General features: G+C 41.5%; 1 protein-coding gene across 2 annotated transcripts in view; it reads right to left on the bottom strand.

Moving 5' to 3' along the window:
• Positions 1-17,750, bottom strand: part of CLIP4 (CAP-Gly domain containing linker protein family member 4) — a 51,591-nt gene that overhangs the window by 32,323 nt on the left and 1,518 nt on the right. The window contains exons 2-6 of one of the 2 annotated variants that reach the window (XM_014460557.2): positions 9,734-9,881; positions 5,651-5,790; positions 4,780-4,873; positions 3,613-3,774; positions 1,763-1,881 (exon numbers count right to left, since the gene is read on the bottom strand). In XM_014460557.2, coding sequence (XP_014316043.1) covers positions 1,763-1,881; positions 3,613-3,774; positions 4,780-4,873; positions 5,651-5,790; positions 9,734-9,866 — 648 coding nt within the window. In that variant the 5' untranslated portion in view covers positions 9,867-9,881. The remainder of the gene's footprint in view (positions 1-1,762; positions 1,882-3,612; positions 3,775-4,779; positions 4,874-5,650; positions 5,791-9,733; positions 9,882-17,750) is intronic. The other variant, XM_014460558.2, reaches the window with a different exon arrangement.

Below are 17,750 nucleotides of genomic sequence, written 5' to 3'. Positions count from 1 at the left end.
TGTGCTCTCCCTCCTGGGAGCACCCCTGTGCCTTTCCCCGCCCCTTCTTCTCCACCCCCACCCCCAGGCGCATTACCATTACCTTCCTCTCCTAAGCTTCAAAGACCCCTTCGTTTGCCTCTGTAACTTGCTGCCTGAGCCCATTTCTCCCACCACTCACTTCTACCTCTGTTACTTTCTAAACACTTGGAGTGCGGGTGAATTTCCCGCCAAAATATAAGATGGCTCTGTCTTTTGGTTTTGTTCCATCCACCAAAAGGGTGGATTACAAACAAATATTTGGTAATACGCAGTTACAATCGGCCCGAGTTTACACGTTTCCCGCACTCCACCGCAAATCTATATGAACCGAGTTAAAGACGGCTCCCGCGGAGTACGCGCAATTCACGCGAGCCGACTTAACTCGTTTCCCGCACTCCAAGTGTAAATAAATGTTCTCTTATAGTGTGAGTCCTGGCTCTGAGTTCCTTCCTGGCCAGAACTCAAGTACAGAGGTTGCTGAACCCAGGTCTGGTCTGACTCCAGTGGTCTAACACCTGGTGCCTTTCTCGCCACCGCCAACAACTGCATCTTACTGGGTTCAAAATATTCTCTCCACTAGTGGGGTTTTGTCAACAGTTTACTAGCAAAAGCAAACACGCTCACCCTCACATTCCAGCCAAACTGAATTATCATCTCCTAGCCGTTGCTCATGCTACTGTCTGTGCCTACAGTGCTTTTCTCACCTCCTTCCTGTGTGTACCTGGTTAATTTTAACTAGGTTTGAGCACTCACTGTCACCTCTGCCAGACACCCCCCCCCCCATAGGCCCTCTGTGCACACGCACCCACCCCTCTACCACTAAACTTAACACTCTACAGCAAAACCGACTGCTTACTTGTCCACCCTCCCCTCTAGACTCTATTCTCTTTGAAGACAAAGACTTACCTCATTTATTGTTGTTTTCTCCCAGTGCCCAATAAACAATAGGGGAGGGAGGGAGGGAGGGAGGGAGGGAAGGAGGGAGGGAGGGAGGGATTAATTAACCAACTGATGAGGTTAAACAGAAAGAAAAGTGGCAAAGAAGCAGGGAGGAGTGAAGCGGGGAGGAAACCAGGGAAGAGAAGGAAAGAAGAGAAGAGGCTCTTTCACACATTTCCCACCCTTGCCCCTCAAGGGCAGGCAGAGACCACGAGGGAAGAATCCCTGTCACTGGCACTAATATAAGAGCCACTGCCGTGAAGACAATAGAATACCAAAGGATTTAAAGTTTAGGAAATTCAACCCTGGGTGGTAACTTTGTAAATCAGTAACATTACCATGAAAAAATACATTTTTTCCTTTAATTTGATTTTTTAAAGTTCATTCCATTTTGAAATGTGCATCTTTCAAAATTGTCTGGAATAAAATTTCTTTCCGAAAGAGTTTAAAATATAATTTAATACAGAAATATAACTTGCATATATGCATTTGTATTTGACAGTTAACATTTATAAATACATCAAAAGCCCAAATGAAAGATCCTTAAACTCGAAGATGACGACACTTGGAGGGGCATTTCATGTTACTGAATGGAAGCAGGTCTGCAGACGCCTCAATAGCAGGGGCTGAACTTCACCGCTTGCCTCACGTTTATTTGAGATGAAGTTTAACATCATTACTCTTTACAGGGACACACAAAATAAATCATTTGCGTACATAGAGTTCAAAAACAACATCTAGATTCAACTCCTTACTGGGAGATGATGTTAGATGGTTAAATTCTTTCAATGTAACTTCTTACCCTAAATGCGGGATTTGCTCCAAGCTCCAATAAGCATTTCACGGTGCCTGCACACAGGTTATAAGCGGCAATGTGCAGAGCTGTTCCGAAATTAAAGTCACTGCAAGTAGCATCCACATCTGCAACCAAACATCACAAGCATATTAACTAAATCTTTAAATTTCGCTAGTAAAATGTAAAAGGGGACAACCTGGGGGCTTGAGGGAATGCTGGAGGGAGGAGCTCTATTAGCCAATTTTGAGACTTAACCCACCAGAAGCAACATTTCACAATGGGACAAAATTTTCAATGGAACAAAATTTTCATATTACAATCTGGTTAACCAATTATGTTCTCAGCATAATAAAATTTCATTATAAAATGGATTAATGTTTTCATCAGCTTTCTAACTATCACAAACTAAACTATATGTAAAAGCAATTAATGGCAATAATTCATGTTTGTGAAGACAACTATCTTCACACAATCTCTCATTAAACCTCTCATCTATTTACCAGGATGACTACAATGAGGTAGTAGGGTTTAGGTCAGGCCCAGAAAACAATGGCCCATGAGCCAAATCAAAGTCACCATCTGTTTTTGTAAATAACGTTTTATTTGAACATAGCCACACACATTCATTTACATATTCTCTATGGCTACTTTCATGCCACAACTACAGAATCTGGTAGTTGCAACAGAGACCATAAAAAGCCTAAAATATTGACTATCTGACCCTTCACACAAAAAAAGAACAAAATTTTCACACCAGGAAGAAGAACTAATTAAAAATATAAATGTCTACATATTGTACTCTTTCATAATACTTTATTCAACAAATGAATAATTTGGACTTCAGAATAAGAAATAAAATCTTGCAATTCTAAGGACATTTTAATAACTTTCAATAAATCATCATGATCCTATACTTAGAAACAAGAAATCCTCAAGATTTGGGAATCCTATTTTGAATGTTTTCTACAACAAGGGTTTACTATACCTCTGGTTCTGCTAATCCTACCTTCATCTAATCACCCCACCCCACATGCCTCACCTGCAACTAAAACCAGCAGGATGTGCTCAGGACAAACTCTCCTACATTATTCAAGACACTGTACTATCAAGAGAGGCCTTCCTCCTACCATCATTCAAAAAGCAAACAGGTAGAAGCTTAAGGAAAAGTGGACACTTATACAAAGCAGAGGTTAGAAACAAACAGTCTGGGAAATTTATTTACTGAATCTCTAAGTCAAGTCCTCTAGAAGTGGGGAAACACTGCCTTTAACTGTTCTCCTAATTCCCTCAAAAAAAAAATAAAGCTGACCCCTGAGACAACTAGAGGAAAAGTCAAAACACAAGGACTGTAATTTAGACACATTGTCATGTTCAAGTTTAGGATATCAGCCTCAAGACAGGAAGACCAAAAAAAAGGCCAGATAAAAAGTTATCCTTTCATAGAATCACAGAATTTCAGAACTGAATACCACCTAAAATAAATACTCTATGATTTCAATGCTTAGCTCTGAAGGTTTTATTGCTCTATTTCTGGCTACTCAAATAGGACAAAAGAATTATATAGCACAAAGATTCAATTACACTTTATAAAATCCCTGTTATACTGGAAAATTCGCAGAGAGATAAAAACCTGGAGAACACTTCTTATTTTGTATCTCTTTGTACTAAGCTTTTTTGTGAAAGAATAGTAACTAATCTTCACTACAGAAAGTTTAAAACTATTCTTGAAAAAAATGAGATGGGAGGTCATACGGAACAAGATAGATTAGAAGGAAAAAACTCTTTGAATTATCATTTTCAGGCCACTAATAAAATGTTCAATTAGTAACATCTAATGGCGATCTTATAGTACTTGCCTTTTGGTTTGGATGTCTTCAAAATCACTCTTACAAGCTCAGGGACATCAAAATAAGCAGCATAATGCAAAGCATTCATATTTGTCCAGCGACTCCGCAAACTAACGTCTGCTCCCAGATCAATAAGTTGAGTTGCAAATTTTACAGCTGTATCAACATCACCTGAGGAAGGTTTTCTAAATTATTTTTATTCAGTACAAATTTAAGTTCCAATGGATGGCTAACCCCTACCTCATTCAAAATGCCAAAGCAAATAGTATATACTGCATATACACTTATATCTCAAAGCTTTCACTTACAAGGAATTTAGTCTAAGAAAATAAGCAAATACTCAGAGATATGGATAAACATTTAGCTGTGAAGATGTTCATCACAGCATTTTTTTATTATGAATAAAATTCTGAAACAACCTAAAAGTATAATAATAAGAAATTGGTTAAATAAATTATGAGACATCCATAGAATGGAATACTATACAGCCAGTAAAAACAACACACTGGACCAGTGCTACTCAGAGTGGGCTGCATGACTACTGCCAGTCCCAAATATATTGTTGAGTGTACTTTTTATAACCCTCTTCTTTTTTCCTATGTAATCATTTCTTAGGAGTATATTAATTGAAATATCATTTTATGCCTTTTGAAAAATATTTGGGTTTGTATTTTATATCTTTATTTCATTTTTCTATTATTTCATTTTATAAAAGTATCAGTCCATGATAGCAAAAAAAAAAAAAAAAAAAAAAAGAATCCCTCACCATCAATAGCTTAGAAGCTCTGTATCAAACTATGGAAACACAGGGAGATGGTCACGACAGTTAAATAAGAGACGCACTTTCATACAATGGGAAAACAAAGAAAACACAATTTTGGAAAATATGAGCCCATGTTATGTATGTAGGAACAGACCCCAGACAGGCCTGAAGACTGGGATCTTAGGGGTTGGGTTGCCTAGAAAACTGAGCTTGGATCCGGAAAGGCTGGGAGGTGCCAGGAGGCTATTAAGACCACCTTGAGAAAAGGAAGAAAAGGCAACAAGTTTCTGGAAGGACCTAACTGAATCCTCACCTGTTCAGGGAATATTATCATCAGAGCCAGGTGCTCTCCCGGGTTGTACAGGCACCAATACAGATGTTCTAAGCAATTGATAGATTTACCACATACTTACCGATACCATGAGCTCCGGACTTGCAAGTATAATGTAGGAGAGTCATATCTGTCAGTCCATCTCTGTCGTTCACATTGCAGCCTCTCTTAAGAATCTGAGGAAACCCAGGAAGAGGTGATGACAACGACTACTGAAGTCGACTGACTGCGAACCAATGCTGGGCAACAAGGGAGCCTGCCTTTCCTGGACTAGTTCTCAACACATGCAGAGACAGAAGTGGCTTCTTTTGAGGAGAGATCGTAAGTCTGCACCCAACAAGAATGAAAACTGAACTTGCCAACCGACTGAAGGAAATGTATAAAGAGTATTACAAGGTAATCTACACTCCAAACATGTCCCTTAACCTCTCAAAGAGTGAGCAAAATTTTATTTCTCATGGGTATAATGGTATTTGAAAAAAGTATGAGCTCTCTCTTCCTACAATATGATAATATGCTGGTCAAGGAAACCAGTTATTCTTTCATCCCGCCTTCAAAACATATTTTTAAATTATATTTAAGCCTAGATCTTTAACAAACTACCCAAAAGTACAGATAAAACATGATGGTAATCAAATACCCTCATGAGAGAATTTCTTTAAGTTTACAAAATTAATTTGTACAAGAAAGAAAGTTCCCAAAATGCCTGCTCCTGTGAAGAGTCTACAATGTCAGAATCCCACATGTAAGAGAGTGAGGAGCATGACGGAATAATGGAAAGAATTTATAGTACTAACTATTTAACTATAGTAAAAACCTGGAAATACAAAGAACAAACATCAGACTCTTTAAAAGGTCTCCCCTTTATCACCATCTTTCCATTTAGATGGGGGGAAAGTCTATGTGATTAACAATCCTAACAACGTAAAGCTTAAAATGTGATAATGTCTTACCTCGTTCCCAATAATGTCAATGTTCTGCTGGACCTGAGGAACCCACTGTCTTAAAATGGCAAATAATTCTGATACAGAAGTTTTGGGATCAAAGAGAATTTCCTGGCATGATGTATCATTCGGATCAAAGAAAGAGAACTCTGAAATAAAAGGTGTAAATTAAATTTATTAGAAGTTGCAAATAAATATATTGAAAATACTAAACAATAAGACCAGAGCTTAAATGATACCAATATTATTAGATGCTAGAAAACGTAGATTTTTACCTTAAGCAATTCTCAAAAACAAAATCAAAATTGCCAAAAAGTATGAGGCATTCCTGAGTTGTTGTGAGAATGAGATTTCGATTTACCATCCCAGAATTTATTATAGATGAAACAAAAACATAAGTGTGCAAACCCTGATCTCAAATCCCAAACTTTCCAAAAATTATTTCTAAAGCAGTTAAAATTTGTCAAGTCTGATCAATATTTTCACCTCTAAAAACATAAATGTGTCATGAAGAGTAAGTTTACAACTAAACAAATGAATTAGACATCTAAGCCATGAATTTATAAAGATAGGTCTCAAAAAACATTGATCAATAAATTAAATTGCAGAATAATATACAATATCAATCATTTACATAAAATTATAAACATACACAACAAAAATGCATATTGTTTATAGGCACATATTTGTAGTAAAAGTATAATAATAAGATTTGGAATACTCACACTAAATATAAGATAGTTGTTACCTCTGGGGAACAAGGGGAATTGGATCAGAAAGGTAAATGGAGGGGATTTATCTTTAAAGTTTTATTTCTTTTAATAAAAAAACAAGAGCTAAAGGAAGTACGACAAAATGCTAATATGTGTTCATTCTGATGGTGGACATGTGTGATATACATTTTTGCTATCACTGTTCTTTGCATTTGTAAATGATTTCCTATTTTTAAAAAATGAAATGCAATGGAAAAACCAATACACAATAACAATAAAAATAACAAACATGCCAATAAATTTGCGAGGCTTATTTAAAGAAAACTGAAGAGGGGCATCGGAAGACAGAACATTGAAAGCTATCAATTTTCCCAAGAACATTATTTAAAATAATTTCAATTCTAATCAAAACCTCACCAGGATTTATTTGTAGGAAGAGACAGACAAAATTATTCTACAGTTCATCTGTGTGAGAGCTTCTCAAACATTAATGTAGATGGAGTTACCTAGGGATCTTGTTACAATGTAGATTCTAATCCAGTAAGTCTCAGGTGGGGCCTGGGACCGCATTCCTAACAAGCTCCCAGTGATGCCAATGAGACTAGACTAAGAACCACCCTGTGACTAGCAAAGACCTAGAGAATAAATGTCAGAGAAATAAGCAAGAATACTTGAACCAAGAAGAGTAATGGTTAGCCCAATAAATACTGAAGCATGTGTCAATGTTTCAGTAATTATATACTGAGGTAATGGCAAATAGAATCATTTAAATAATAATGATAATAAGTTACACTCACTAAGTGCTTCATAGGTGCCCAGGACTGTTACATGCAGGGTGGAGCAAACATAAGTTTACAGTTATGAGTACATGAATCAGAGTTTATTCTTGTATTATTACTTATTAATTATTGTATTACTAGAGGCCCGGTACATGGATTTGCGCACCGGTAGGGTCCCTTGGCCTGGCCTGCGCCCTCTCACAATCCAGGACCCCTTGGGGGATGTCAAGGAGCCTGATCCCCACAGGCCAGGCCGAGGGATCCTATTATGCATGAACCTGTGCACTGGGCCTCTAGTATGCATATAAGATCTTCTCTTCCCGCCCTCCCCTCTCCCTACTTCCCTCTGAGATTCATCAGTCTGTCCCGTGTTTCCATGCTTGTGCGCTGAGCATCTGCCCCCTGCTGGTCAGTGCGCATCATAGCTACCAGTCCAACAGTCGAACAGTTGCTTAGGCTTTTATATATATAGATTTTCCATACAAACAACTATAAACCTGCATTTGCCCCACCTTGTACACTTTATGTAAATTACCTTATTTCATCCTCATAACAACATATGAGATAGGTGTTATTATTCTCATTTGATCAAAAAAGAAACAAGGGGATAGAGAAAATAAGTAATATGCCCAAGATCACAGAGCTGGTAAGTCACCGAGTCAGTTTCCCACTGTTGAAGATTGCTAAGTGGCTAAATGGATGTCTGTCAGAGCTTCTGAAAATAGACTTTCTATGCTGGAAAGTGAGTAGGGAAAGTTCAACTATAGGTCCATTCAGATTCTAAGAATCTATAATTCTAATAATATAGGCAATGTATTTATTCAACACAAACTGAGCAACTAATCAATAAATGACTATATTAGCCCTAAGGAGATCAATAAAAACAAAACATGATTCCTGCCCCATCCCAAAGACTTATATAGTCTAGGAAAGGAAATAAGATAATTATGACTCAAGACAGAATTAGATAAGGGTCATAAGCAAGGAACAAAGTGCTTTAGTTCAATGCTTTTCCCATATAACTGATTTTGCTATATCTGACAATAAACTCAATCAATTTGTGTAAAAGCTGCAAATAATTCCCAGGATCTAGGCACAGATTTTGTGTAATATTTTTCATGATTTCAAGGTAATCACTGTAGAATCTGAACACATAAAAAATAGCATACTTGGTACTTGGAACTGAATAGTTATTAGAATGGATAGGACTAAAAGGACAAATTCCCAATCAAATAATTTTTTATATCTACTGATATTTAAAAATTGTATTATCTCTACCTCCAAAGATGATTTGAAATGGTGACCCAATATTTTACTTGAAAAACTCCAAGTCAGAAATGTAACAAATCTATCAAATTTATCTCCTGGTGTTCTTTTACCAACTAGCTGATAAAATAGGGTCTTGGGGAAAATTTATCTAAATAGATAAAAACTAGGATACTTCTAAATTTATATTTTACCAAGGAGATTTAAATGACCCAATTTAAATAGGAACCAATATCATTCCAGGGACAGGTCTCACCCTCCCTGCTTTTTATAATTTTGCTATATTTTATTTGTGTACTAGAAGCCCAGTGCACAAAATCGTGCACAGGTGGGATCTCTCAGCCTGGCCAGCGATCAGGGCCTATCAGGGCCGTCTCACTCAGTCCCTGATCGGGGCTGATCTGGGCCGGCTGGCCGGCCAGAGGGAGGGACCACGGGAGGTTGGCTAGCTGCAGGAGGTTGGCTGTGGGAGTGCACTGACCACCAGGGGGCAGCTCCTGCATTGAGCGTCTGCCCCCTGGTGGTCATTGCGTGCCATAGCTACCAGCCAGTTGTCTGGTCAGAACAGTTGCTTAGGCTTTTATATATATACACTAGAGGCCCAGTGCACAAAATTTGTGCACAGGTAGGGTCCCTAGCAGCTGTCGGCTGCTGACTGGGGCCTTCCTTTGTTCCGCGCCACCCTCTGGTCGTCAGCGCACATCATAGCGAGCGATCAAATTCCTGGTGGGTTGAACTTCCAAGGGGACACTTTGCATATTAGGCTTTTATATAGATAGATAGATATATTGATAATTACAATTATCGATGATGATTGAGACAGGGTCCAAATTAGGCTTGCTTGTGTACTAAAACTTGTTGTTACACTGTCACCTGAGTTTGGAACCTTTCAGGAGTGAGCACTTACCGTGTTAATTAGAATTCTAGTATTTCAAAGACCGCAGGGCCCCTAGAGATGGCTAGTTGACAGTGCTTTTGTGTCATTTTTTTCAGTATATGGCTTTGTAAACAAGTCAGTATATTTAACCAAAATAAGTACATGAATAGCAGAAGAATGCTAGGTGTCTAAGCACCGCTGCCTCCTGAAAAAAAGTTCTTCTAAATCCATCATGGTGCATAAAATGAACTTTTACCTAGTAAAAGCGCTGATAGAAGAAATGAAATGTTTCGTTTAAGTGGCAGAAAAAGCAATTGTATTTTTGAAAAAGGAAAACTTTAGCAATTTTATGAAAACCATAGTAAATTGTCTTAGGAAATATTATGAGCATAAAACAGACATAAGACAGAAGTCAGGTTACCAGCTCATAGCCAATAAAGTCAGCTACTTCACATACCACAGTCGGAAGGCATTGGTGCTGCAGAAATGGAGAAGGTCACGGGCGTATCCGAACCTGAAAACAAAAATGGGTATCTTCCGATCAAAGACTCTCCTTCTAATGGGAACTCTGGGAGGTCCTCTATGGTCATCTTCTAGAAAGCCACCTGTAATGAGAGGAGAGAGAAAGCACGTTACTTCTGAATGCCACTTAGAGTGACTGCCTTCAATGATAAACAGCCTGTATTCTTTTAATATCTAACTTACTGACACTTTCAACTTCAAACTTCAAGAATCGCTTTTAGAAAGGAAGGGGGAAACTTCCTTTCAGCAAACATATTGCTTATAGAGTCAGCAGCACACGTTATCTTTCTAGACAAAGCTCAGGAGCCATATTATTTCCCAAGTATAGGTGAAAACATTTTTAAATGTTGAGCTAATCTAAATGGATGATGTTTTCTTTACTCACAGATATTATCCCTGGTCAAGGGACCTTTAACTTCTCATGGAATCTGACACAGCTTATACCATCTGTCACCCAACAGCTCTTGCCACATGCTCATCACATGAACACAATCTAGTTTAGGATATTCTCATTATTTCCTGACATCCCAGAAAACTTTAGTGAATGTTAATCACATCTCTCGTACAAATCTAAGAGCCCACTTCTTAACAATGATAGGATCTGTTCATTCCATCCTAGCAGGAGATGGAAGGCCATGCCTTTTTTATTTTTTCAGACACAATTTTAAATTTAATTTTACTTGAATTTCACAAAAGAAAAAGAAAGAGAAGTTGATGGAATTGCTGAATTCATATAAATATTTCCTCTAGACAAGAGCTACTTCCCCTAAAACATCCCTTCAAAATTAAAAAAAAAGAAAGAAAGAAACTGTAAGAGCATTAAAGGCTGAAGTCATTATGATTTTCCCCAAGGATGTATTTTCATTGTTGTGTGTACAGACTGACTTCTCGCTGTGAAAGATGAGTTAGTTGGCCCAGCCACACGGGCATGAACACTCAGTTCTGAAAATACTGAAGTCCTTCTGTACCAGTTAGTAAATATCAGCCACTGGACTCTCCCCAGGGCTCGCCCTCCCTCTCTCCTGGCTGCCCCATCTCCTTCAATACGCACCACTTCACCCCAAGCAGCTTTCCATCTGTTTTATATAATGGCCTCAGGTAAGGCTTTGTTTGCAGAAAGTATTCAGTGTGAAAACCCCTGCTCAAGATCAGCCCTCAGGTCCTTGCACGTGTGCACAGTCCGGGATTTCTGAGAATGGAGGCCTTTCTCCCAAACACACTAGCTCCTTATGAAGTCAAGTGCACGTAAATGGGCAACAGACACAGGCCTGCGGGTATGGAGACGGCCCCTGAGCCGGTCCAACTCAGATGAGGCAGAAGGTGCTGGAGCCCAGGCTCAAGTGCAGGCGGCAGGAAGGGAGTGGGCTTTGCTCCGTGCCCAGCCCTGTGCCAGGTGCTCACGGGCGAATCCTCTCCAGTCCTATGAGAGGTGTTTCTTTGTTCCCTTCCATCCCTCCCTCCTTCCTTCCTTCCGGATTTACTGAGCACCTGTCTGTGCCAGGGGCTGGAGTACAAAGGCGAAGCTAGCATCCCCAAGACCTCACAGCCCCGAGAGCTTCATCAAGAAAATGGCTGTGACTGGGGTGGATGCAGGATACAGGGGGAGCCCCAAGTGACTGAGCGGAGGTTCTCCAGTGCAGTAAAGCCGAGCTGGGATTTGAAGGATGAGGAAGGGCATTCCAGGTGGAGGGAACTGCAGGTGCGAAGGCAGGGAGGCAGGAAACAGCCCGCCTGGTCTGGGAACTATGGGAGGGCAATGGAGCCCAGGTCCAGGAAATCTGCTGGGTGAGGTGGGGGTCCCAGAACCCACCACCTGGACCCTCTGCCTCCTTGACCTTCTTTGCTCCCGGCTGCCTGGCCAGGAAGAGCCCTGGCCCAGCTGCACAAAAGGAGGCTTTGAAGCTGGAAGGAGTGAGGAAGGAGGGGCCAGCTGGTGTGTATTTTTGGACTGCTTCTCAGAAATCACCTCCTCCTTCTCCCCTCCTCCGACACCATGGCAACCAGGCGGCAGCTGGGGGAACCACCCAGTCAGGACACATGCCTGGGTTGTGGACTAGATCCCACGGATCATGCAGTTGATCCATGATTCTCTCATCATTGATGTTTCTCTCTCCCTTCCTCTCTGAAATCAATAAAAATATATACTTAAAAAAAAAAAAAGAGCTGAGGAGAGACTCAGGTGGCCCCTGGGAAGGGCTCCTTTCTCCCCATCTCCCCAGCACGATTCAGGAGGCAGCCCCTCTGGGGGTCACCCTGGACCCCTAGATCCATCCAGATTCCAGCTCGTGGGGATTCGGTACCTGAGATGGTGGAAAGGCAGGCACACAGCGCCCGGGTCACGTAGGGCGAAAGGACTGCCCATCCGCCCACCCATGGCTGTCTGGCTCCATCAAACTGCTTCCAACTGGTTTTCTGTTTCCTGCCAACCAAGCCCCCTCTCCGGAGGGTTTTGTAGAACTATTGTTTCTTGCGGATGAAGCACTCCATGTTTCTCCGAGGCTGGCGGTGAAGTAACTGGATACAACTCCGCACTGTTCGACACAAATGGCCCATTGGTTCAGCGTCAGGACAGAGGCCTCAGGGCGCTAAGGAGGCTCCCGCTCTGTCTTCCTCACGATCGGCTGGCAGATCAAAGGCTGGGCATTTGAGGGCTCTAATGGCTTTTCCAGAAGACCATGCCTTTTAAACCATATCCCTGATATTACCTTTTTCTCAGACAACATGAGTGGTTTGAATAAATTTGCTATAAATTGGACTGGTGTTGCACCAAGCCAACCCATCAGAAATGGAGAAAGAAGAGAAAATGTCAGCGAAACTGAACTATGAAGCCAAAACCTTCCAATTTCTTTTGTATCAAATCTTTCAAATATGAAATATTATGACTGTCTATATGCTTTTTAAATATAAACAGAAAACCATATTACAAAACCAAATGAAAATGATTTTGTTTATTTCAGTAGAAAGAATAGATAAGTGAAAATAGCTAATTGATCATGTCCTCTAGCAGATTATGCCTTGCTATTTATTACTCAATGTGCTTTTTTACAATTGATTAATCAATCTGCCATCTAACTTAATCATCTTTACCATCACCACCCTTATCTAAGGAAACATCACCTCTTCAAGTTAACTGGTTCCTTCCCAACCTGATTCACAGGTTTTCTAAATACTAGCAGGAACTGGTAAAGAGTAAGATGATTTCTTTTTTCTCATAAAGTGTATGTTTATATGGATGTAGAGATTATCACACATTAAATAACCTAATTCAGTGTTACTATGTTAACAATATTCAAGTTTTCATAGATGCTAGAATGATTTGCCACCCAATACTTTAAATTGTTTTGACATTAACCTTGCTACATAATCCTATATAATAAAAGGCTAATATGCAAATTGACCGATCGGGAGAATGACTGGTCGCTATAATCACACTGACCACCAGGAGGCAGACGCTCAACGCAGGAGCTGCCCCCTGGTGGTCAGTGCGCTCCCACAGGGGGAGCACTGCTCAGCCAGAAGCCAGGCTCACAGCTGGCGAGTACAGCACAGCGGCAGTGGCGGAAGCCTCTCCTGCCTCCATGGCAATGTCCCACAGCCAGCTTAGGCCAGATCCCCACAGGGAGCTGGCTTACAGTCAGACATCCCCTGAGGGCTCCTGGACTTCGAGAGGGCACAGGCCGGGCTGAGGGACCCCCCCACCCCCCGCAAGTGCACAAATCTCATGCACCAGGCATCTAGTAGGAATATAACAAGGAATTGGTGTCACATGGCATGGTGATCTCCCTTAAATGCTATCAATTCTAAAAAGTAACCCACGCCACAAAGACGACCGTCCTTCAACACTGTAGCTTCTCAGTGTAGAAGTAACTCAGCGTTTCTACCTGTTGGCCTCTAAGTGTTTGGCAGTAAGTTTGGACAAAATATTACATGCAGAGAATGAAGCTACCTTTAGCACAGCTTGTTAAACACGTTACTAGTAAACGTGTAACCACTGCCTACAAGGCACTACACTGATCTAGATGTTTCAGAAAATAAAAAAATGAGTAACAGATGGTCCCATGCTTACAGTCTACTAGGGTGAATAAAATAGCACTAATTGCAATAGATGATGAAACAGGGGATTTGCTCCATAACATAAGTACAAGGAACATGCCCTATGGCAGCTCCTGAGAATCAGAAATGGTGTGGTAAAGGAGGCATCCCCTAGGGCAGTGGTTCTCAACCTTCCTAATGCTGCAACCCTTTAATACAGTTCCTCATGTTGTGGTGACCCCCAATTTCATTGTTACAAATTGAACATAATTAAAGCATAGTGATTAATCACAAAAACAATATGTAATTATATACGTGTTTTCCGATGGTCTTAGGCGACCCCTGTGAAAGGGTCGTTTGACCCCCAAAGGGGTCGCGACCCACAGGTTGAGAACCGCTGACCTAGGGTATAGGTCTTGAAAGATGTGTAGGCAGAGATTTGGGGCAGAAATGTAAAAGGAGAGCACTTAGAGGAACAGTAGGCTGGAATGCACGCTACATCCCGGAAAACAGTGAGAGGTAAGGCTGTAATGGTTTTTTAGGGCTATACTCAGAAGTACTTTAAATACCTGATCAAAGACCAAACCTTTTAATTCCATGAGCACTGGGAAACCACTGATTATTTCAAAGGAGATTGTCCCAGGGTTCAAGCTGTGTTCTAGGAAGAGTAACCTGACTGCAATCACATTTTGAGACTCAGTCATGTTTTTTGATACTCATAATTCTTCAGCTGAGTGAGTAAGTGGTTATCATTCTGAGTTGGTTAAGAGGAGCCACCTTTCAAATGTCCTTTTCAGAGTGGGTTTTCCATTCAAAAATGTTTTCTAGAAGTGATCCCCAAAGCACCTTTCATTTCCTTGCACTATTGAGATTCTTAAAAGAACTGTATCTTACATACTATCACTTGCCACAGGAGTTAGATTAGTGGCCTACACATACCTAATAGTAAATATTCAAGTCCTAGATTCAAGGTGGAAAGATGAGTCACTCAACACAATGTAATCAACTTCATTTTACATGGTAGCTACTTCAAGCTCAGAGAAGCTATATTACCTAACCACTGGAGTGAACATTCTTTGTATTTTGTCTTCATTGCATTTTTTTTCCCAGTTCTATTTCCTTTCCTTTATGAAACCCCAACATTCTGCCCCACCAAAGAAAACTATAGACCTCTATAGTCTTAGAATCCTTTTGCAAAAGCAATTTCTAGATGCCATGACACCTGGGAATATTGGTCAAACTTGGAGATATACTAGCCTGAATCAAGTACATACTTTCATTTCAAATCCTACTATGGTTAACTGGTGATAATGGGTTATACAAAGTAAACCTTAAGATATTTTTTTTAAGTTGGCCCTATTTAACTGTGTACATAACAGATACAATAAGTAGACTCAAATTCCCCAAATTTTGATTTATATATGAATCCCATCCTATCCCATCACCCCAAATCAGCTCTGAGCAAAAGCATCTTGTAACATGGCTATGATATCTTATGATTTCTCAAGGATTCCTGGTCCATGCCCTAACTCAGAATGGTGGTGAGTGAGAGGCCCGCTAACTTCTTCAGAGTAGCTGAAGGCTGGTTAGGGCCTCACGAAGGCACCTCTCTGAGGCCTAGGGATGCCCTCGGATTTATGTGGAATATGGTTAAAGGGCAGCATCCCTGAGCTACTCCACTAACAGGAAACCCAAGCTGTGTCCACACAAGTTGGAATCATTCAACTTCATACAGCATTTTCTCGTGAGTCTTCAAGAGATTCCAAAAACAGTAACCCAACCAAAATAAGCATTTAGAATACGTCTTCAGCAACCCATTTACATGAAATCTGTTCAATCACTAAGCAGAGATTTGCAGTATTTGATACTGAGTTTGCTCTAGGCCTAGAGAGAACACAAAAGATACCTGCTCTCCAGAAGTCAATTTAGTCCTTCAACAAATATTTATTGAACGTTTCTTACTACTAAATCCCAGTCTGGGCATAGCAAACAGAGAAAACAGATAAGCCTTTGCCCTCACTTGGCTTACAGCCTACAAGAAAGGTGTAATGACTGTGTAACTAATAAGTGCTGGAGTCAGGGGGGCAGGGAGACTTCCTGAGGGACTAATAGTCGAAAGCTGTGGTTCCCGAGCAGGTAGCTGCTAGTTACATGTGATTATTTGAATCAAATTAAGAGTTCAGGTCCTCCATTTCTCTAGCCCAAACATGCGCTCAAAAGCCACATGTGGCCAGTGGCTGCCAGAGGAACGTGGCAGAAGAAAACATTCCCCGGGTCTTGGAAAGTTCTCCTGAACATCACTGAGGGAAAGCTGTGCTGCTGAAAGGCCAGGTGAGCAAACAATACCGAGATGCCTAAAACAAACAAACAACAACAACAAACACTGACAAACTAAGCAAGCCCGTAACAGCACAGGTAATTACAGATCATTAACCAGGGAACAGAATATTTGTAGGTTTAAACAGGGGGAAAGAATTAATTCTGTAACATTAAGAACACTAGCGTATGTTCCCAAATTGAAGCTGTTATAAACAATAAAAGACACCATAAAAACATCATTTTAAAAAAAGAAAAGGCCTTGCTGTTGAGAACTGTATCTGATCATCTGAAACGTCTGAGATCAATCCCACACGTAACATATTCTGTGCCAAATTTTCTATGAAATAGAAATAAACATATTCATTACATTTCAAGATCCAATCTTACAGCCCAGGTCCGTCGATATCGAACGAAAGCATTTAAAAATGCATATTTATGTTAGCAAAATAGGACAGAACCGGGGAGGCTTTGCAGCATAAAAATGAACAAAGCTAGACTTCTGCCATTTTCCATTCTGTTTTCCCTCCATAGTGGCTGCATGTCCTGCGCCACGTGATCTGCCATAGAGCCGGCTTAAATTGTGCATCCGATTGCTGTATGGCAACTGTCCATGTGAACGCAGAAGTACAATTAAAAGAGTCGGGGGATGTTTCTCCGAAGAGGGCTGAAACATTTCAAAGGCATGATTTTTATCCTATAGATATCGCCACAGTATGAACCACCGTCCAGCCGGGAGCACAGAGCAAGTTATCACCCCATGAGAATATCAGCCTCTGATACATATCAAAACACTGTCTCCGCGTTTAAATCCAAATTGCCTGTGAGTCTCTGGGGGAATGAACCACCTGACTGACATCAAACGTAAAAAAAAGCTGACATTATAAACCCATCCATCTAAGCCGCAAGGATGAGGTCTACCCCGCGCCTCTCTGCAGGGCAGGTCTCGCGCGTTTCTCCAAACTTCCCGATTCCCACGATTTAAAATGAAGGAATCTCGGGGTAGCAAAAGCCTGGAAGCAAAGTCATTTGGTTTCGTTTTTGCATTCCCACTGGCAAAAGGTTTCTTCAACAGTTTAATACGCGCGGGGAGAGCTGGAGAGGCCCGTTTCCAGGGCAGGGCCGAGCCAGCACGCACACCCGTGCGCGCGGGAGGCACTCCCAGGGCGCCGGGCGGTCAAGGTTGGAGCCGGGAGCTCCACCGCCGGTTCCGGCCCGTCCCCCACGCGGCGCGGCCTCTCCTCCTCAAGTCAAACCTTCGTGAGGCAGGGAAACGAGCACCCACATCCTCACGGGTGGGCCACGCCGCCCCGGGGAGGCCTCCGGGGGGCCGGCGCCACTGCAGGTGGCCGCCGGGCTTCCGGGTGCTCCCGCGCCTCCGCGCGCGGGGCCCTCCCAGCGACGCCAACCGCCCCAACGGGCACACCGCGCTCAGCTCGCCCGGACCTGGAGCCCAGCGATCTCCCTCCACAACATGACTCCTCGGATCCCCTAGGTAACGATAAGTGTCAACTCATGTGTCGCTATATAAAAGGTAGTAAGGTAGACTCAGCTGCTGGACCGTTCTCACGGTGAAAGACGATACACTTCGTACGATTCGCTAC

Source organism: Myotis lucifugus, unplaced genomic scaffold (assembly GCF_000147115.1).
Source record: "Myotis lucifugus unplaced genomic scaffold, Myoluc2.0 scaffold_134, whole genome shotgun sequence".
NCBI lineage: Eukaryota > Metazoa > Chordata > Mammalia > Chiroptera > Vespertilionidae > Myotis > Myotis lucifugus.
The sequence above is the reverse complement of the archived record's forward strand: the minus strand, read 5'-3'. Positions and strand labels throughout refer to the sequence as shown.